General features: G+C 34.6%; 1 protein-coding gene across 1 annotated transcript; it reads right to left on the reverse strand.

The window, feature by feature from the left end:
* Positions 1-1,593: 1,593 nt before the first annotated feature.
* Positions 1,594-16,667, reverse strand: LOC128233498 (PAT complex subunit CCDC47-like). Its single transcript, XM_052947200.1, has 13 exons — positions 16,581-16,667; positions 16,171-16,311; positions 15,912-16,042; positions 15,361-15,477; positions 13,521-13,695; positions 12,081-12,265; positions 10,006-10,104; positions 8,305-8,409; positions 7,810-7,895; positions 6,912-6,967; positions 6,177-6,286; positions 5,383-5,550; positions 1,594-4,915 (listed from the first exon to the last, which is right to left on the reverse strand). Exons 2-13 carry the CDS (start codon positions 16,301-16,303, stop codon positions 4,844-4,846), a joined length of 1,437 nt encoding a protein of 478 aa, XP_052803160.1. The 5' UTR covers positions 16,304-16,311; positions 16,581-16,667; the 3' UTR covers positions 1,594-4,843.
* Between the last annotated feature and the right edge of the window lie 6,029 nt (positions 16,668-22,696).

The raw sequence follows: 22,696 nt of genomic DNA on the forward strand, positions 1-22,696 counted from the left end.
CCCATATTCATAAAAAATAAACAACATTCAGTGTAACTATGGCGACTACGGACTGGTTTTTGACACATTTGTTCTGTATTGCAAAATATTACAATTGTCAGAAGCTCTTTTTTAAATTCGAAAATTTAAGGACACATTCTATAAGAACCTGTGATTTTAAAAAGTATAAACACATACGATTTTGATAAATTTTGCTTTAATGTGATAAAATGAATTGAGATTACTATGGGGCAAGATGCACGCTGACCGTGACCGGACGAGGTTCCAACATTCATGATTAAGCGTCAACTTGACGAGTATAGACCGACATTTCATCATTAGCTTTCAGAAGGTGAAAGTAATATGCAGCAGGCACTAAATGCAATGTCGCAAATGTGACTCTGTGGTTCCAACAACACCTAGGCGAGTACACTGTCATTTAAACTCTATCGATTGTGCAAGATACAGAATGAAACAATACAACACTAAATTCTTTTACTTGGCCCTGAACCCAAGTCTGCTTACTAGTAATACAAACCTTGGATGAATAGGCGACAATTTGTTTTTACAAAATTTCAGTGAACTCTTTAAATGGGCGAGGACACACTACTCAACTCAACTCAACTCACTTAATTTACATTTTTCAAGATGGAGTTTCGCAATGGCGGTCTGCATATTTGCCTTGATGGGATTAACATGTGACCCACGTTCCATCACTATCTTCTAAGGGAATATGAAATGGACAGGACGATATCACGCGCTGACATTCCATTGATAACACCTTCCCTTTTTTGGAGGAGAGACCAAGAAGATATGGACATACAAAAGCATGACCAGTATTTAAAACTGCACTCTCACAGATTGAACGTTTTGAAAACTTTTTTTGTGTGGGAACGAGACAATTTTTTCCATTATAGTGTGGAAACTAGTGATATAATACTACATACAAAAGATCCGATCGCAGTTTTTCATATTTGCATTCGAAAATTGATGTTTCATGCGCTTAAAGAAAAATGAGATTTTCGGCAGTTTTCCAGACAATTGAGATCAGTTCTTTAGTAAGTTATCTTATATGACTGAATTGAAGGTACTGATGCAAAAATCAAGTGATTCCGAGACAAAAAAAAAGAGTAAATGTCAAACTGTCAATCTGTGAGAGTGCAACTTTGAGATATGTTCTTTAGTAAGTTATCTTATGTGACTGAATTGAAGGTACTGATGCAAAAATCAAATGATTCCGAGACAAAAAATAGAGTAAATGTCAAACGGTCAATCTGTGAGAGTGCAACTTTAAAGAATTGGTCATGTGTACACAAGTGAAATCATACCTCATATACATTTTCAGAAAACTTAATGCTAAATATAATTCTGTTTATATTTTGATTGATATATTTTAAACATATTTATTTTACAACGATTGTGAAACAAGTTATTACAACATTATATTAATCACTCTCGTTGGCACGATGTTACGCGAGAGTGTGGTCTTGTGTTGTGGGGGGAAACCGGAGAACCCGGGGAAAACCCACTTGTGCGACATAGTGACCACAAACCAAACGCACATGCGCCCAAGCCGGGCCATTGATATGACAGAACAATAAAAACAAGAGAAGATTCAATTTTAATTTTAATATATAATGATAAAACAAGGAGAATAGGTACAAAATTCCACTTAAAACTACGACATACACACATGTAACTTAGTTATCCCATTCAAAAAGAAACTAAAGAAAACCACACAAACATTTTCGATGACAATCAATAATAGTTCAAAACTTGATTTTCACTATAATAAATTGATAAATAATTTGTTTTGCATAAATGCATATTTAAAAAGTATTTATAAGGAATGATATTTGGAAAATTTACATTTATGTCCACAAAAAAACCCATTCATAAGCATAAATTATAACACAAACTCTTATGTATTTATTCAACGCAGACATACTCAAAAATGGTATCGAAAGGATAAATGATGAATAAAATCGTTTTTATGAAAAAACTTGTTACATGGCATATACAAATGTTGGCTATAAAATCATTTTATACATTTACAAGTACCATATCGATACAAAAATGCTTGGGTATCAAAAAACAATTCCAAGAGACTGAAAGGTTTGGACTTGTGCTTTTGTGATGAAAAAGCCTTTAATAAATTGCTATTTAAACTGATGTGGTGTGAAATTATTAAAAAAAGTACAAAATCGTAAATGTATGAACCTAACCAGTCAGTTTGAATTACACAGATTTATTCTACGAAATATCAACCTTTCGAAATATAATACTTTTAATAAGAGTTACCAGCGATGTTAACATTTCTTAAGATTGTAGGCATTTTTAGACATGAAACAAGAAAGTAGTGTATGTGCCTTTTCTTGATAACTTCTTTCACTCAGGCAATAAAATGTTTCTGCCTAGCAGAAAGAAATATATAATGTTTTTGACAAATTTGGATTCATGGTCTGACAGGTGGCTGTTTCATCTAGTACCTTAGGACCAACTTCAAACTTAGAAGAGATATTTAACAGTGCATTATCTCTCCTAGTGACAGAGGCACTCTTTTTAATGAAACTGATCCAGGATCTTAAAGGGACTTAACACCAGATGGGCCCAAAATCGACAAATAAAGTATTTCCTTAAAACTTGCCTAGAATTATTAATTCCAACTAGTATGAGGCCGATAATACATCATTATACATAATTAAAATGATATTTTATTACTGTTTCAGCTTGGATTACCTGTTTTAAAATAGGGCATAATGGTTTCCCCTTATATATTTAGAATGTGATAGTTAAGTGATTAGTACAGATTTTACTTTTAAATTTACCAGGATTTATGTGTTAGACACACCCAGTAAATAGTGGATTGGAAAAATATGCGAAAACAGCAAAATACACGTGTCGTAAGCGATGTGATACATCAGTAAGTAACATTTTCTTGCAATGGTGTCATCTGGTGTCTTGTCCCTTTAATAAATGCATGTGAACCATTAAGTACTTTCAAAGACAATGTAATGCATAATGTATAAATATATTTATAATGTATATCGAAGATAACATAAAATGTGCAATTAAAAGGTATAAACTAGAACAATCTGGTTAAATTATAATGCAAATATTTACAAAGAAAACCGAATACAATGATACAAATATTACAAGAATCTGAATGTATATAAACCGAACTGAACATAAGGTTTGCTTTTCCTTTAACATTTTTCTTGCAAACATAAGTTGTGAAATATTTATATAATAATTTTTGATACATTAATAGACTATTGTGATAAAATCCTATTTTGTAATATGAACAGCAATTTTTTTCTATTTTTGTAAAATGAATTACGAAATATTCCAATTATGTGCCTAATTCTAATAGTGAAATATTCTAACTATTGTAAAATGCATTATGAAATAGAGGATAACTGTTTGTTTCAGTGTAAGATCGTAATATATTTCACTGAGTGAGCACCAAAAGATATACTTCCATGAGTGGCTTAGAGGTGAAATATATTGCTATCTTACACTGAACAAACATTTTTTTCTTTTTATTATATGCCAGAAATTAGAATGAAATTTAATTACACTTTTTTAGCCCTCATGAGCACGTAACGGCATTAAGTAATTGTTTACCAGCCCTGTGCAAGGCTGACGTTTGACTTGGCAGGCTAAGATTTCAAAACATTGAAATATATCAATGTGATATTTTCACTGTTTCAAACAGTGAAATATAAATGCTATTTCACTGATAATCTCTATAAACCACTGGAAAGCATATAATAAATGTTCAAACTTGTGAAACATTCAAAGTTTTTTTATTTGTCATTATAGCAGTAGTAGTCTTTACATTAAAAAAACAACATCAGGTGCCTGTTTTAATAAGGCATTATTCCAAAATTATTAAATCTGTGGAAGTATATCAAAAGGCAACAAATGATTTATTTTCAATTTACCGACATTATTTTCAACCCTAAACTCATAACACACAAATAAATCGCAAAGTAATGACATATGATACTTATGCCTACAATCTTTGATGAAACAGATTACTATTATTGCATATACATGTACGATGTATTCTTTTCACACATGAACAAAAAATTAAAAACTAGCTATATAAAATATTAAATTAAGCCTGTAATTTTCAACATGAAATACATGCAGAATATTTACCCTAATGAAGTGTTTTCAGTGTTCAGTAAACAGTATGATCAGTGTTCTAACAGTATGATTGGTGTATTAACAGTATGATCGGTGTTCTAACAGACTTATAACATGAGGAGACTAGACACAATATTTAAAATAATCAAACCACAATGCTGTGAGAATTTCTTAAATCTACAGCCTTGATTAATAATTTGAGCATTAACCAAGCATTTACAAGAAATTATGGATTTACTTTAAATTTCAACAAAATATCATCTCTTAATTCACTCATATATGTACATAGATATGTACAAAGGCTGAAAGCTATGTATATGAATGTTTAGATCAAAGACAGGACTCCTTGTGTTTAGAAGTTTAAGAAAATTATACTAGAAATCTCAATTGAATAAAATTAAAAACATTTTTCTACATAATGTATATACATCTGCAAGACATCATAGCTTGGGAAAATTTAACGTTTTCTTTCACAAAAGTATAAAAACATCAAGTTCAATGCACATTATGCAACCTATGCAAAATTCATGCTAATCATCATTGTGAATACATATTCTTCAACTTATTGTCATTTTTTTTATCTTTATAATGACCTTGATCTTTTCAAAGTTGAATGATCTCGACCTTTTGAATTCTACACATTGGTGACCTTTTGACCCCAAAGTTGAACTCTTGACCTCTCCACATTGTTGACCTTTAAATGACCTTTCTACATGCCCTTGACCTTCATCATCTTTGTCCTGGCTTGTTTCCTCTTCATGTCCCTTTTGCTCTCCTTTTCCTGAAATACACATACAGACTGGTTACTTTGGTTTTTAAATATTCAACTTATGTTGAGGAAAGCTTTAAACCATTATGAATCAGCCTCAACTACATCACAAGAAAGTGCAAGTATGTGAAATTTAATTCATTTGGGTTACATGCCGACAAATATACTAATTACTTTTTAACAACGTCACTCTCTTCCAACATGGTTAGCAAGAAGATTAAACAAAATTTAAAACATGCCACCACCAACTCAGAATATCAAGGGGCACAACCCAAATTATAACATCCAAGAGTATGAGTTTGTTCATGAGGAAAACACCTACAAGACCTTGAGAACAGGGACTTATTCTTAAAATAAATAATAAAAAAAACAACGCCAAAAACAACTGGCACCTATACATTCTTCAAAGATAACACCTATAAGGCTATGAGGAGCCCTTAATTTTTTCCTTAACCAACACCAAAAACAACAATACATACCTCTAGCTTGCGTGCCCTGTCAGGATCCTCCTCGTTCATGATGCGTTCCTTCTCCTGTCTCCGTTTTTCCTCGCGCCGTTGTTGGGCCGCCTCCTGCCGCTGGGAATGCGCCAGCTTCAGGAACGCTTCTTCAGCCTTCTGGCGGTTACGTTCAGCCTTGGTACGTGCCTGTAAAAGTTACCATCATAGTAAATAATCTAGATCTCTAACATTTATATCAGTGATGTGATCGAAATTCACACTAACCTATCGAAAAAAAATCGAGTAAAACTTCTTTTTCAGGCTGGTGGATATATCGGAAATTCTCAGGTAAGGTCAGACTAGATTGTTTATTTAGCATTGTATACAATGACGATAGCAATTCAGACAAGTGCTTGAAAACCTGAAATTCTTTGACTGGTATAAGAAACCCACTTAAGTCACTGTGTGCCACACATTCTGTAGCACCCAGATTCTTGGTGAGAAGGAGTACAATGTGTATTTTATATCCATTTGTTAACATATCTTATTTCTTATTGTAAAAATTCATTACAAACAAGAAAAAGAAACGGAAGGGTAATAACTCTGTAATCATCTGAAATAAGGATATGGTTCTTGCACACTACGATTGCTCTCTTTTTCTATCATCTCATGAAGTTTAATCAACTACAATCCAGTAGTTTTCAAGATATCCTTCGGACAAGGAAAATTGTAATGGACTGACCAACCATTCCTCCAACCAACCACAGGGTGATTCCAACATACCCCCTTCATGCAGTGTTCAACAACCTCTTTCTTGTTACATTAATACGTACCTCCTTGGAGAGGGACATCCTGCTGACTTTGTCCACGCAGTAGAAAACAAGCTTCATCAGTACAACTGTACCCTCGATGTCTGACACACGCGTCTTACCCTTGCCAGGCACTGGAATGGAGGGTATTTAAGGATTGAATGTTGCTGCCTTCATCATTAAAGAAAGGTTAGCAACAACATACACTTGTATAAAAGAACAGCTGTTTATTAAAAACAACAACATTCTTTAAATGCTGTCACAGTAATCACCAACAATACCAGAGCTCACCCCCTTTTCCCACTTTAAATCAGTTATTTCACTTGATTAAATAAGTAGGATGGATGGTTGTTAACACTTGTGTTAAGTATTTGCTGAGATATTGACTCAAATGTGCTTACATGAAAGACCTTAACCAATGTGTGACGATGACGCTAAGTTGAGTAGTAAAGCTCTCCTTATTCTAGGAATTGTCAAGCTAAAAATGCAGAGGTCAAAATTAACACAAGGCTGCAAGAAATGCACTGGTAAAATGTCTTCCTGGCTTGCTTAAATTCTTAATTTTACATAGCAGGGCTTGTTAAATTTTTTGATGCCAAGCAAGTATAAGAAGTATTCGGGCTTGTTCATCCAAAAGTCCAATTTCGATGGCTGAAAATGACATCATAGAGCATTGCAGTTAATACATAATGAACCTGAAGATTTCTGAACACAAAAGGTTAGGTGAACAAAAATATAATTGAATAAGTGCAAGCGTACCGTTGAAGCAGAAGACAAGTGATGGGGTGACTTCCGGCATCTTTGTCTGGGCATCACTGTAAAACAAAGTATAATGAGAAGGTGGTCATCTTAAATAGGAATGATTACATTTTACCATCCTATCAACTATCATATCGTACAATTATTTTGTAATAAAAGTAAGTTCTATTATTTTCCTAAAAGGTAGTTCCAGATAATATAGCGGCATTGCTAAGGTATTTGGGTATCACGGACATGCAATAATTCTCAAGAAATTATAATAAGAATTATCACGGGTTATCCACTCAAGATCCCTTTTCCTCTTGAATTTCAACTGGAGCGGGTGCTCCATAAATTTTAATAATACCTATAGTCAAAATAATAGTTGTATTAATCAGTTCAAACCTTCTTTCTAAGATTTGGCCACCAAAAACATTCAATTTCATTTGTTTCACTGACATATAATTGAACTGAAATTATTGGTCTTGTATTATTTTGTTGTACCATATTATCACACATACATTAAAATATAATCATTAAACCAATGTTAAAGTCTATTGTGGAACCACTATCACATTCATAATAACTCGGCCATCTCCAGTTTTGCCATATCATTGGATAAAACCTGAGCGTGTTCTAATAAAGCATGTTTTAAACATTTCTCCGTCAATCCCACCATTTTTCAAAACAGTCAAAAATATTAAATAAAATATTTCTTCTGCATTTTACTTTTGATATTGACATAAGTTCTCACTAGGACCATCTGAATTGCCTTTCGGATCTCAACAAAATTTAGATGACCAGGCCTGTAGGTACGACAGTCGGTAATTGTGAAGACTTGTAAACTTGAACATAGTCAGAATCTTTCTTCAGTGAAAATGACATCAATATTACACAGTGATAATTGACAAACACTTACTCATACTGGTTCTTAGGTCCGGAGTACTGGTCCGAGATGTGGATGTACTCGATCTGACTCTCATACTGTTCTAAGGCTGAACATACCTGCACAAATAGAATACTTTCTTATGAAAAGGAATGGCATTGTTATGTTTGAAAATTATCCATGTACACACTTATATTTAATGAGATCCTGGGTGATATATGTATAAAATCGCATTACAAAAATGTAAGTTATGAGAAACTGGCTCAAAATCAAAATATTAAAAAATACATTTTCCCCAAAGCATATTTATATATACATTTTAAAGAGGGTAATTGTTTGTTTCAGTGTAAGATCGTTATATATTTCACTGAGTAAGCACCAAAAGCCATATTTCATGAGTGGTGAAACCTCAAGTGAAATATTCAATTTTGGTATTCACAAGGTGAAATATATTTTGATCTTACACTGATTTTGTTTTATTCATGTTTAAAAAAATAATTAATATGGTCTCCTTTTTTATAAGCCTACCCGTTTGTCAAGTATAAAGCTGGAGGCCTCAGGGATCTCTGACAACATTTGGAAAGATGATGGGATGTTATATTTCTCGACACCTTTCTTCTCCGCAAACTGGCTCTGAAATTACACATGTATCAATATAGAATGTTCTCCGCTAACTGTCTCCTACTGAGGCAATTACACAAATGTATCAATATAGAATGTCCTCCGTGCATGGGCTCCTACTGAGGAATTTACACATATGTATCAATAAAGAATGTTCTCTGTAAACTGGCTCTGAATGATTACAATATATATTTTATTTTAACATTATTCCAACACTTAAGAAGTCCACTCAACAAATTAGGCTATACTTTGTGTAGTTTGTGGTTAGACATATTGAGAAGAAACATAGACTCAGAAGGTCAAAGCTAAGAACTGTAATACTCTAATAAGTCTATACAGTAACACTCATGGCTTCTTTTAAAAATTTGAAAGTGGAAGTTTCTTTGCCATCCCTTTAGAAAAAAATCCTCACAAACATTGAAGTTCAAATCTCAACGCAACAAATTTCTCCACAATTCTGACAAAATATGAAATAATTTGCATCAAAAAAATGCCAACTCCACAAGAGTGTTCTCAATATTTTATTTTTCTAATTGAAATCATGCCTTAAATGTAGAATTGATACCAGGTTTTGATATCCTAAACTTTTATCCACAGTGTCATAGTTTCTGTACTTCCATGCACCCAATTTAGGAAGTTTAAGCCCATTTCATTGAGTAATAACCTCTAAACTTCTTTAAACCAAAACCATTATTATTATTTTTGAAAAAACTTGAATCATAAAGATCAAATGCAGCATTTTTACTCATCATTCAGGGAAAGGAGTCTGGGTCCTTCTGATTGGGATGAAATGAGACATTTTGACTATAATTGTGAATTTCTGATTTTGCCTAGAAATGAATAAGACTGCTTTAATATAATTCAGGAAATTATCCAATTTTGATTTGATTTAAGTACTCCAATGACCTTGTGTTTAGAAAATGATTATTATTACCCGTCTTATACCCGAGAAATGACATCTTCTAACTTGAACTCTTTTAATCTAAATAATGTGTAACAAACACTATAATAAAATAATACTAAGATATTTAAGCCTTCAACAGAGGTATAATGATTTTCTTACGAAATTTCATAGAAACTCCATCTTTAAACTACATTATCATATGCAATAAAACAATTTTAAAAATTATCATTGGCACCATTAATTAGATGATTTCATTATCTTATTGCTCTATTATATATTGACATCAAAAAGATTCAGCCATAATTTATATTAGTAATAATGACCTAAAGGTCATAAGGGTCCATAAATTAGCACTTGACCAATAACACTGTGACTAAAAAGGGCCTATATAAATAAGGACTGCTTATCAGTAAGTTGGCTATTGATTATTGATAAGCTATCCACTGGCTGTGGTATTGACTGGGAGGGCTTATCTGGTCACAAGGCTATCAGCTAAAGGGTTAAAAAAAATAAAGATAAAACAAATGTGATGAAGTTTGTTCTGGGTGGTGTCCATTTAATTAACTGTTTTCAAAACAAAGATAGGGAATTTCAATTTCCATATCAGTGAAAAAATGGTATATGTTTTATCATTAAGACTAGGGCTGCATTTCGATCACAAAGAGTTTAGGAAAAACCTTCCACTGCCCTACCCACCTACTCACCAAATCTGTCTGCTCCTTGTGAAGTTTTGCGATTGATTTCTTGTTGGCCACACAGAAACAGAACTTCTCCATTGCCGGATCCATTGTCACCTTCACAACCTGAATGAAATATTACAGTGACTCAGTGCTAGACATTCACTATCATAAGGAGGAGACAAGTCTGTTGGACTACCAACTTACAAATTTAAGAAGACTGTGTGAAGATTATGGGGTCCTTCGCATTTAAAAGAAAACGCCCTTGTCAAAAAAATACAAGGATTTAAGCAAATTAACTTCAAAGATACTTATTTTCATAAACTCACAATAACATTTATATACTGTGAAATCATTAATGTTCGTGGGCATGAAATTTCGTGGTTTGCCGAAAAAAAAAACAATTTCGTGGGTACTTGAATTCGTGGATTTTCATTTTTGAAAAAAAAAATCGAAGATGTGATCGTCCTAGATCGTCTGCATAATATCCACGCGCTGGCCCGTGATTTCCGTCTTCTACATCACTCGGTTTATGACACTCGCTAATGTGGTAAGACATGCCAATTAGTGCATATACCCATGTCACTTATCGATTTAATTGGGAATAAAGGTAATAAAAGAAGATGTACCCTGATCATAAATACAGATAGGGGAAGCCATTGAATGCCAATTAAGAATTTTTCAAACTGTGAAAACACCGAAAAGGTGCGTATATTGTCACGTTCGGTGCTTAGTAACCTTCAATGTACTAGTAATTGATTAATTATTTCATTAAATAAAAAAATCGAGTACAGACACTCATCACGCACATCTTGTAAACTTGGAGATTTTCATTAACAGCACACGTTTAAACAGGTGCTTATAACTGTCATTTGCTGCATAAAACACATTTAATTGATTTGGTTAATTATTTGTTAAAGGCAGTTATAATATATTAACAGAATAATGATCGTAAGTTATACAGTGAGACAGGTTTTAACACTGTATACTGCGACCTCTGTAAATAATATACTAGAGTATGTACGTAACAAGACAATTGAAAAAGTGAATAAAGGGTTTATATTTCGTGGGATCTTGAATTCGTGGATCACCCAACCCACGAAAACCACGAACATTAATGCCCAACGAACATTAATGATTTCACAGTACATGGAATTATATTATATAATCATGGAATTATAATGACTTTTGAAATTAAGGTAATTGTTGTTCTGAAAGAAGCTTTGGGTTAATACTTAAGTATATAGAAAATAAAGTAATCAATTTCTGAAAGGTTTTCTTCAGTTTTAGTCTAGGCAAATTGAAAGAGCCAAAGCTTAATTTGAAACTGCCACAGACAGTGCACCCTCAGTCATGAGGCCAATTACGCCACATCCACTCAGTGTTTGATGAGATCATTATTCATCGTTTAGCATTATTGAAATGTGTTTTAAATATACCTCCCGTGTAGGTGTACAACCTTGACACCCAGTTGACTACCTATTTAGACAATGAAATGTTTATGTCATGGTATGGAAAGAGAGTTATTAGAGACAATAAACCACGCCACTTTTCAATTCCTACATGTAGAATAGACAAACACTAACAAGGAAGAATATTGAAATGACTGTTTTAGGAATACTTTGGGTTCATACTTATATAGAAATAATTTATAATGGCAAATGACATTTGCAACATAACAGCAAAGGATCAGTCGCCAAGGCAATTTATGAACATGTAAGATCATTTGGTCGAAATTACCAGTTAACCAATTGGAAAATGCAACCATGTGCTTATATTTAGGGCTATTCCATTTAAGCAGATAACCCCCATGGGGAAGGCACTTTTATGCCCCCACCCCCCTACAGAAGCAAATTACCCTTGTGGGGTGCAAGTTAGCAAAAAAAGACACTTGCCTATATACTATTTAAATACTTGCATTCCCTCCTGGGGGTTATATCTTTTACTTGAATGGCCCTAAGTGACAAAATATCATCCTGTTATTGGTCAACAGATTGGTTGATTGACAACTGCCACCTGGTTAATTAATCCTGATGGCCAAACCCAGCAGTCAGCCAGTGAAAATGTTGATATATGAAGGAGGGGGCAGTTCATATACTCACAATCTGGTCAGCCAGGGGTTTGAGCAGCGTGGCCATGACATTGATGAGGTCCTGCCTCTTGATAAGCTTCAGTTCAACCAGCATCCCCTCCACACAAGTACGTCCACTACACCACAGGGTATAGATGTTCTCTGATTCCTTCATTAACGTTCCACCTGCAACTTCCTTAGAGGTGCCATCATCACCTAAGATAGAAAAAGATCATTTTAGTGTCACTAAATTAATCATGTAAGTCCATACATGTCCGCCCGCTAATGCAGTACAAACATGTTCCCTGATTCTTTCATCAAGTCCCAGCCAACAGCCTTTTAACCTGTGCCCCTACAATGCTTCAGTCAGGATGTGAAATGGTTACTGGTAGGACGGATGGGCATTGAATGAGCCTTAATGGGCCACTTGCAAGAGCAAATGATCATTTCTTATTGTGTATGATTTGTAACTACTTTCAATACTGAAAATTTTATGAATACCTTGTGTCACAATTATGTATATTTATTATTTTTATACCTATTTTTAAACTAGAAATGTGTCCATAGGACACGGATGCCCCCACTTTGATTTTTTTGTCACAGAAAATAAGCCATAATGATTATTCAGGATAATCTGCACATATAGGATAAGTTGAGTTGAGTTGGGTTTTACGGCATCGCAAGACTGTATAGGTTATATGGCGCCATTCAGGCAGGAAAAAACTTGTTGGATCCACATCTCATTTACATCGAGATGATATTTTTTAAGTATTGTTGGGAAATAAAGGGCCCTAACTCCTAAAGGATTAAAGCGATTTCCATGGCTATCGAACTTGATCAAGATATTATGGTCACAATCATGTATGTAAAGTTTGGTGAGGATTGGACACATACTTTTCAAGAATTAGATTGGAAACATATATTTTTGAAGTATTTTTGGCAAAAAAAGGGCCGTAACTCCTAAATGACTAAAGCGATTTCCATGACTATCGAACTTGATCAAGATATTATGGTCACAAACATGTGTTTAAAGTTTGGTGAGGATTGGACAAACGGTTTTCAAGAATTAGATCGGAAACAATCTTCGGGACGTACGTACGTACAGACAGACAGACAGACGGACAGACGTACGTACGGACAAGGGCAACCCTATATGCCGCCACTTTGTCAAACCCTGTCAAACATAAGGGCACTGCAGGGTGCAGTAATGAGTCAGCAGGGTGCCGGAAATGGCAGCAGGGTGACCCAGCCTGCTATTAAGGCCAAGCTGGAGCACTGACCTAGGTTGAGAGAAAATTTATATCTGGAATGACTGAAATCATAATTTTTCACAACTGTCCCTCCCCTACATCACAAGAAATATTTGACTGTTAATTACCAGATAACAGACAATTCACAAAGACATCACTTTTTCTTAGAAACCCAAACCTGCTTCATCAAACCAAGATGTAAACACAATCCACTATCTTACCCACAAGTGAAAAATTCTCATCCAGAAGAGTTTTGTGTGATGTAAACCATGCCTGAGCCAACTTGCTGTTCTTCGTCTTTCCAGCGAGGAAGTTCAAGAAATACACACCCAACCCAGCCAGCATGAGCATCTCAAGGTAGAAACTATCCCAGTTGGTTCTGAGATGAATAGGCACCTGTAAAAGTTTCCTGTCATATTGGTACAAGTCAATGAAATAAAACTTCGCTTAAGGGAAGTCCAAATTCTTACACTAAGGCTTGGCATTAAAGAAGTTTTTATATATCCTACTACTATTTCAAACCCTGAAGTACAGCCAACCTAGCAAGCATTTGACCGGAGCTTTGTGGTGCTAATTTCAAAAAATGGTATTATGTAACATTAGAACTATGGACGTTATATTCCAAGATTGATTCACTTATGTCGCTAAAGTAGATTCACTTCTTTCAGACAATGCGAATGTCCGTCGGACAATCGGACATGTCCAGTATATTTCCATTTTGACCTACGAAACTTTTGTTTTGGTCGGTCACAATGTCTGGTGAAAAATTACAGTCACCACTGTTAAATTTTCTTTCAGTTTCTTAATAAATGTTTTGAGTTATTTTTAACTATTACAGTGGTCGAAATTAGCACAAGCCTGCAAGCCCTGCACTGGTAAAATGTCTTACGGGCTTGCTCAAATTCTGAATTTTATATAGCAGGGCTTGTTCATAAATATAATTCCATGCAATAGTATAAGAATTCGGGCTTGTTCATCCAAAAGTCTAATTTTGATGACTGCTATTATATCATGATTACTCAGCATGTTAATCCGTATATCACAATTTGTAAACCCCGTTTTGCACATGTTTCCGTAAAAGCCGAATAAACACGCAAGTTTCTGATTTCAGCTTGTACTCTAATACTTTTTAATAGACAGAATTTTACGGAAATGTTCGGAAATTACAAAATTCCGTATGTATTTTTTTATTCGGCGAAGTGGTTCCCAGCAATTGTGTTAATTTAAATATGATGATGAATATAACGAGCTGACACTCTTTCCGCTCTGTTTAACATTGCCAACAACAAGAACTCTACTTTCATTTTCGCATAAATGTTGTGTCTGAGTTTGACTTGTAGTACAATTCGTACTGTACCTTTAATTTAAATATGAATTAAAATAGTAAGATCTATGGGCAGACGAACCGACAATGAGTTTTTTGGGGAGGCAAGGAAGGAAAGACATATATTATGACTTACGATCCGAAATATTGATTTTTTACCTGATGTTTAGCTTCTTTTTTGTAATTTATAATAGTAGGACACATCTAACCAAGAAGATCTAAACCAGTTTTAATGGGGAATTACAAAACTTATTTAAATATGAATTAAAATAGTAAGATCTATAAGCAGACGAACCGACAATGAGTTTTTTGGGGGGGGGCAAGGAAGGAAAGACATATATTATGACTTAAGATCCGAAATATTGATTTTTTTTACCTGATGTTTAGCTTCTTTTTTGTAATTTATAATAGTAGGACACATCTAACCAAGAAGATCTAAACCAGTTTTAATGGGGAATTACAAAACTTATTTAAATAAGAGGCTTAAAATCAAGGTTTACTGAATACTGTTTGTAACATTGCGACAGGTAAAAAATTTGTGTGACAGGTAAACTTTCAGTGTTTACCTGTGACAATGTCCTGTGAAGAAACAAGGTTTTTGCGTTGTCTGTTCTTAAACTTCGTTTAAAAGGAATAAAATTAAGCAAAATCCTTAAATTTCTACCCAATTTTAGGCAAACACAACAGAATCATCACTAGCTGAAAACTTACAAACAGAGAGATATGAAACCACTTACTTTGGCAATTTTGAGATCAGGCACATCATGTGGCTTGCCTTTACCTGCCCGAGTGTCCCGGTCAAAACCTATAAACTCTTCCTCATCCATCATGTGGTCAAACTCATCATCCTCTGTCTGAAAATTAATACTTCATCAAATATCCGCACTATACAACTGAAATATGCAACATCTGTAAATGGGTATTCAATTTATATAATGCAAGTTTACCAGTTTTTTTGTTCCAATGTATATGTGGCCAGGGCTCTTATAATAGTAAAATAGCAAAAGTATGGCTAACTTTTGATTTTACCTAGCATCTTGGTGGGTATAATATGGCGTTCGAAGCATTTTGGGAGGACTAATTTAATAAGGTTATGATTCATTTCATTGGTTCGATCATTAACAGAGCACTTTCACATGGCCTATCAGGGACACTAGTTTTAGTTTTAACTCGAAGAAAAAAAACATGATTCGATATCCAGCTTTCATCACAATTGAGGCTAAAGAAATTGAACTGGTTTCAAATAAATCATTGTGTTTCGACTTAAAAACCAATATACAACCATTACCTCTACTACTCCTTCATCTTCTTCCTCTTCATCATCATCATCATCATCATTTTTCCCTGCTGATGCTGCCTGGCCTTGTGACTCACTTTCACTGGGAAACTCTGCATCTTCTTCAACTACTGTACCTTCCTCTGTAAAACATGCAAATAAATGTAAGAATTTATCACCAGACATAGATGCCAAAATAATGTTACACACTTAGTAATTCAAAGTCTCAACTTTTTAGAACTAATAACCCATTTTTTTATAAATTGTGTACCTTCTTCATCATCAAAGTCTTCAAACTCTGCGAATTCATTGTCTTCAAAGTCTCCATCACTATGTGCCTTCTTACTGCCAACTCCCAAAAGACCTGTCAACAGCAACACTGTGACAACAAAAAGAAGTCGCATCGTGTTGCCTGAAATCATAACAAACAAAGCTGAGTGAGTAAACCTTTCACATTATCATGATAACTAGAAATAAACAACATAGAAACCATTTGAATAAGTGTTTATAAAAAATAATTGAGGTATTTGAAGAATTTTATCTTTATCCGAATCATTTCCATCCGATTATGCGCTTTTTAGAAAGAAGGTATATAGTTGTACGTATTCTGAAATATTTGGGTGAAACTTATGCTTTCTAATAATGCAAAATAAGAAGCTGTATGATAAAACGTATACTTACAAGAATACAGACAAGAACTCAGAGAATTATTTCGACGTTTCGTCAGATACTTTTTTGCCGACACGCTATAATATATCACGTTGTAAAATTTGCAAAACTACTTGAGTTGGCGGCAGCCAACAGTTTGGCTCGAAAACAAAGGGGATGCGTGGCTTATCTATACCTGGTTTGTTTTAAGATAAGATAAGATAAGATAAACTTTATTTTAAGTCGGCAAGTCAGAAATAACAATATAACATAAGCGACAAGCGCTTTTGAACCGACTATAACAATAGTATACATGTTGAATCACAATATCATGGTAAGAAAGCTGTAAAATAATTTTGAGCATTGTTAAATAAGCACATATCACATAGCAAAGCAAGTAAAAGAGGTTAAACCTGTGAAAGATCTGCTGCTCTAGACCTGAGGCCTAAGAGACACTTAAGAAAAAGAGTAATAAAAAACTGATAGTCAAAATAGTTGCAAAAAGCAGATTAGAAGTAGTCTAAACGAAAATATCACCACAGATCAGATCTGGGATGACCTGAGCAGCAATTCCTTCACAGCAGCACATACAAGAGCACAATCAATAATAAAGCATGGTATGACAATGACGATATCATATACAAAGAGAGTTTTATTAATAAGCTACTGCATAGCAAGTACTAGTAAGCAAAATTAAGCAGTAAAAGCAAATCAAGTAACGTACAACTATACAAAAAGAGCAGAGCATGCAGCTAGAACACTTGAACAAGCTAATGCAAGCAGAAACACATAACACAAAATAAACTCAAAAGACACAACACAAGCAAGATATAAACTAAGATAGATATTGAACAAAAAGACAAAGATGATGTCCGGCCCTGTAGAACAAGCAACTAATTTGATTTGCACATTGAACACCTGCAGTCCCGTCCATTCCAATGTGCAATCAAGCTTTTGAATTGATTGTAGTTTGTTGTATTTCTAAAAGCTTCTGGGAGCGAGTTCCATAGGACCGGAGCAGCATACTTAAAACTATTTTTCCCATACCTAGTTGTTGTTACTCTGGGAACTTCTAATAAGCTTGCATACCCAAAATTAATATGGCGGAAGTGTAGGTGAGCGATTCCATAAGAATAGAACGTTTACAGGCTATTTTGGCGTTAAGTGATCAATGATTGACCATCAAATTCAAATCAAATCAAATTGTACTGATAAAAATTCCAAAAATGGTACTTAGAATACAATCTGAAATGTTTAGAAATATCATCTTAAACATACAACACACAAGCATCTGAATCATTGTTTGTCACTAAAATGTTGTTTAAAACCATTTTGGGTTGTTTATCTCATTGTATATACCCAAAATGGTTATAAACAACATTTTAGTGACAAACAATGATTCAGATGCCTGTGATACAACATGGAAAACAAAAAAAAGTTCTTGATGCTGTGCTCATTCAAAAATGCTTGTGTCCCCTTGTGTCAATAGAGACGTTTTAGCACAGTTTCTTCAATATTTCTTAAAAACAAAGCAATAAAACTGGCAGTATTTAGAACTGTCTTTACGTCCTTAATTTTTATCAATAATACGTATGGCATCCCATTTTTAATGAATAGCATCTGATTGAAATATATTGAGTTTTAGTGTTGTGTTGCCAATTGTATGGATAATTCACGTAGGTGCAAATCTTATGGAAATTTCTTTAAAATGTAACTACTCTATTAATTAATTGCCTGCACACTTCCGAAAAATGTCTGTATAGCTCACTCCGTGTGTCTGTCGTAGGACAATATATATATATATATATATATATATATATATATATATATATATATATATATATATATATATATATATATATATAAATTTAATTCCTCCCGATATAATACAATTCCTAAAGAACGCTTTGATGTATGCTTATTAAACATCAGCGGTAGGTTGCCCTTGACAGGCGAAAGAGGTCAGTATGTCAGGTCAACGTCCCCAGTGTTTTGAAAATTTTGTTCACCCACACCCACTGGAGCCAGTTTGATGTAGTCCTGAGCAGGAGGTTGTCATTGATCTGTTCATGACCGCTATTGTTTTAGGGAACAGTTGGTACAGTGTCAAAGTTACAGTCAACGATGTTCGTTCTCACCAGACAGCAGAGCGACGAGGCTTTGTCATTGTCAAATCTCTGATGAGCGAGAATGTCAATGTTATGAATACGTACACACAGAACATCAGAGAGGGTTGAATCAATACCATTTGACATTCAGTGGTATTTTGCCAGGATTCATATCCTTTTGGGGTCAGTAGAGAAAATGTCAAGGTAACAGCCAACAATTTTATGAATACTATGTCCACACAGAACTGCAGAACAGGCTAAATTTTGATTATTTAACCTTCTGTGGTATGTTGCCCTAGACGTTAAAACACTAAAAAACTATGGGGTCAGTGGGTCAAAGGTTATGGTAACAGCCAACAGTGTTATGATAGCAAAACTCTATACTTGTTTGACCTTAGACCATTGAACCTTCAGTATATGTAAATGTAGGTTGCCATTGGTAAATACATACCCATTTTATTTTGAGTCAGTGCGTATAAAGTTTTAAGATCATTGTCATGGTAAACATGCAATGGTCTGAAACTGTCCGCAACATTGTTTTTAATCCGCATACAAACATATAAAAACATGTTTCAGTGTCATCGATTAATTTTGACATCGATCACTAACGAGGTATTTTATCGGCCTGTCCTTATGATTACTGTCAATCTCCTCGTGTGTTTCACGGCTAAATGTACGTATGTATGTATGGAAACCTCTCAATTGAGGTTCGGCGGGGGACACAGTCGTAACATCGTTCGAATTGTCACAGACGCGTTTAACTCCAGTCTCCTCAAGGGGGATGCTTAGTGTTTGTTTTGCTCACTATGACTGCGTTCACATAGAGTCCCGTATCTGTTCGGAGTTTCGAAGTTCAAAGGACCCGTAGAGCTTTCATACGAGGTTCTTTGTCGAGATCGCCCGCGGTCGTGGTGCGGCATGCAGGTCTGTTAAATACGTCGTTTTGTTGTGGGGGGTCCTCATACAGATGCAAATTGTTTTTTATTAACATCATACAATTGTCCATTAACATAGAGGCGGTCTGCAACAATAGAACATTTGTAACTTTTCCGTTTGAGAATGCGCATCACGAGAAATAGTTGCCTCCTCTTCTGATCAACATCATATGGAAAATGTTCGTTCCATACTGATTGCATTTTTCAATATTAAATTTAATCCCTGCTTCTCGAATGAGCTCCCTATCGTTGAAACTGAAAAGTTGCCAGTATCAGGCGTTAAGGGTAGTTCGGGCCTCTAATTCGATGTACCTTTTGGAAATTTATGTTTGATAAATCAAACTGTTTCACATTCACTTCTGGGTCAGTTTGTAGTTTATTTGTGATGAAGTCTCGGAGGGTAGTTTCCCACTTTTCCTTTTTGTTTAGTGCTTCAACGGGACTGTTATCTGGATCTTCTGCGATGCCAATGAATGCAAGGTTGTTTTGGAGGGATTTACACCTCGGGTCAGTTGATTTTGCATACTTTCAGTTGAGATTTTTACGTCCTTCTAAGCTTTGTCGACAAATTCTGATTTTAACGTTGCAAAGTTTACATATCAGATTTTTTATTATACGTTTCACCGGAGATGAAGTTCATCGATTTTTCCACATCAGACATAGTTTTTGGGTAAAATTATGCTGTCGATCATTACTGAGGTGTTGCTGTTTTTAATCACTGACAGTCTTGCGTTCTTTTTTCTGCCTAGATCAATGAGCATTTGGGTATATCCAGCCTCTCATGACTGAACTTCCGACATAGGGATGGTATCATTTTTAATGAGAAGTTGTAAATGTCACCTTGACATGTGCCACTTCAAGCCAAAGCACAAGTGATGAAGAATCACATACTGTTGGGTGGCAACCTAACAAGCGGTGACATTGTATTAAAGACATAGACAGAGCTTGTGTTGACTCAGTTTAAGATCTCCTTTAAAGAGCTCTATGGTATCAACAGCTGTACGTGGCCATAATATACACAATATTGGATACCATCTGGCAAACTATGCACTGACATGGTCCATTTATGGGCATGGTCATGCTCTGCATTTCATTATCTGAATGTGGTTTAAATAGTCTGCCCAGTAGCTAGGGCTTAAAAACTTGTAGGCCCGATGATTCCATGAGAGTTTGGGGACTTCTGTATGCACATAACACGCAATCAAATAAATAAAGAATTTGCAATAATTACAATAAAAACAAGCAATACACCCTGTAAACGTTGTTTAAATAAACACCAAACTTGCTTTGGTTTAAATAAAACAAACTTTAGTGTTGTTCAAAGTGTTTGAATAGTTAGTTTTTTTAGTTTATTGCATTTTGGGTTATTCATTTTTTTTTCCATTTTTCAGAAAAGGTGTAGGCCCAGGCCTACAAGGCCTATGTGTAGCTACGCCACTGCCATGACACTGGAGACGCCTGCATGCAATTTCTGACAACGCTTCCCGCACAGAAAAAGCTTCATAGTGCAGTGAATGAGATCAAAAACATTTCACATTAGACATGCTAACTACTGGTAGGAGAAGGAAATATTCTACTGAATGTGGGAATTGACCTTGCTGGGCAAGTTTTTGATTTGCCATGATCAACAATTGAATTAGCAATTAATGAACTGCTTTGGCACAGCTTAATAATCATGTTAATGTTCCCTCTAAAGATTGTCTCACATCAACCTAAATGGCCAACTGATTACCTACAAGAGGATGCAAAAAAAAATGTTTCACTGCGTTTATTGAATTACTGCTGCATCAATACAGTGAATATTTTTCTGTCTAATGAAATCTGTGCTCTGTGTTTTGCCTTTGTAAAAGAAATGAAAGTTATAGGCCTTGTAAATGAAAAGGTTTGTCGCCTGATTCATGTTAAAGAAAATGATTGGGTATTTGATTGAGTGGGTATTGGGTGTTTGATAGAGAGGGTATTTGATTGAGTTGGTATTGGGTGTTTAATAGTGTGTATTTGATTGAGTGGGTATTGGTTGTTTGATAGAGTGGGTATTTGATTGAGTGGGTATTGGGTGTTTGATAGAGTGGGTATTTGATTGAGTGGTATTGGGTGTTTGATAGAGTGGGTATTTGATTGAGTGGGTATTGGGTGTTTGATAGAGTGTGTATTAGTAAACAATGTTGTGAAGAAGTCAATGTACATTGACGGACATTGCTTATGTGGTTAGGCTTCCAAACTTCTTCAGCAATAATGTGTATGAACGTGACTCAGTTAAAGAGATTAATGTACACACATGTACAGAATTGAACAGTTGGTATTTACAAATGACATAGGTCATTTGGCAAAATAAACATTTTAGTATCTCTGTACTGAAGCTTTTTAACACAATATTTGCAAAATGATTAAAAGTACAATGGAGGTGTGAACATAAACATGTAAACCTGTCAACAAATTGCCTGCGGTCGCATTAACGGATCATTTTAACATGTGAATAATTTAAAGGGACTGGATTAAGTGGTCGTATTAATGAATAACGGGGTGGCCGTTTTTTTCGGGGACCATTGAATTATAGAGGAAAAAAATCGGTCTCATGAGCGGGTTTGTCGTGTAAACGGGGTGGTCGCATATAGGAATTTTACTGTACATGGAATTCAAAAAGCTCAAGGTGCTTGTACATTTTCTAATCTTGTTAATTTTGCATCCACATCAACTGGCTTTGAAATAAATATGTTCATACTACAGCAATTTATATTTAAGAAATTTACTTAAATGATCAAATATGCTTTAGCAAATACATTCAAAAGCTAGGCAATTTCATATTTGAATATAGATGCGAAATTGATTCTCTTTTCTTCTATATATAAATTCTTGAAATATGTACCAGGTAAATATGAGATCTTCACCATAGATGCTGGTATGTTCATTTCAAGATAGCTACACAGTTTGCCACAAGTTACATACACATATATTTATAATTTGACACCTTTGTATTTTATTTGGCATCTGCTTTTGTATCCATATTGTTTGCATTTTTGGATTTTAGTTCAAGCTAAGTTTCCAATATTATATTATATTCAGTCATAAGTACATTGTCTGAACATTGCCTGAATAATCTTGTTAT

This window comes from Mya arenaria, chromosome 1, assembly GCF_026914265.1.
Source record: "Mya arenaria isolate MELC-2E11 chromosome 1, ASM2691426v1".
Classification (NCBI taxonomy): Eukaryota; Metazoa; Mollusca; class Bivalvia; order Myida; family Myidae; genus Mya; species Mya arenaria.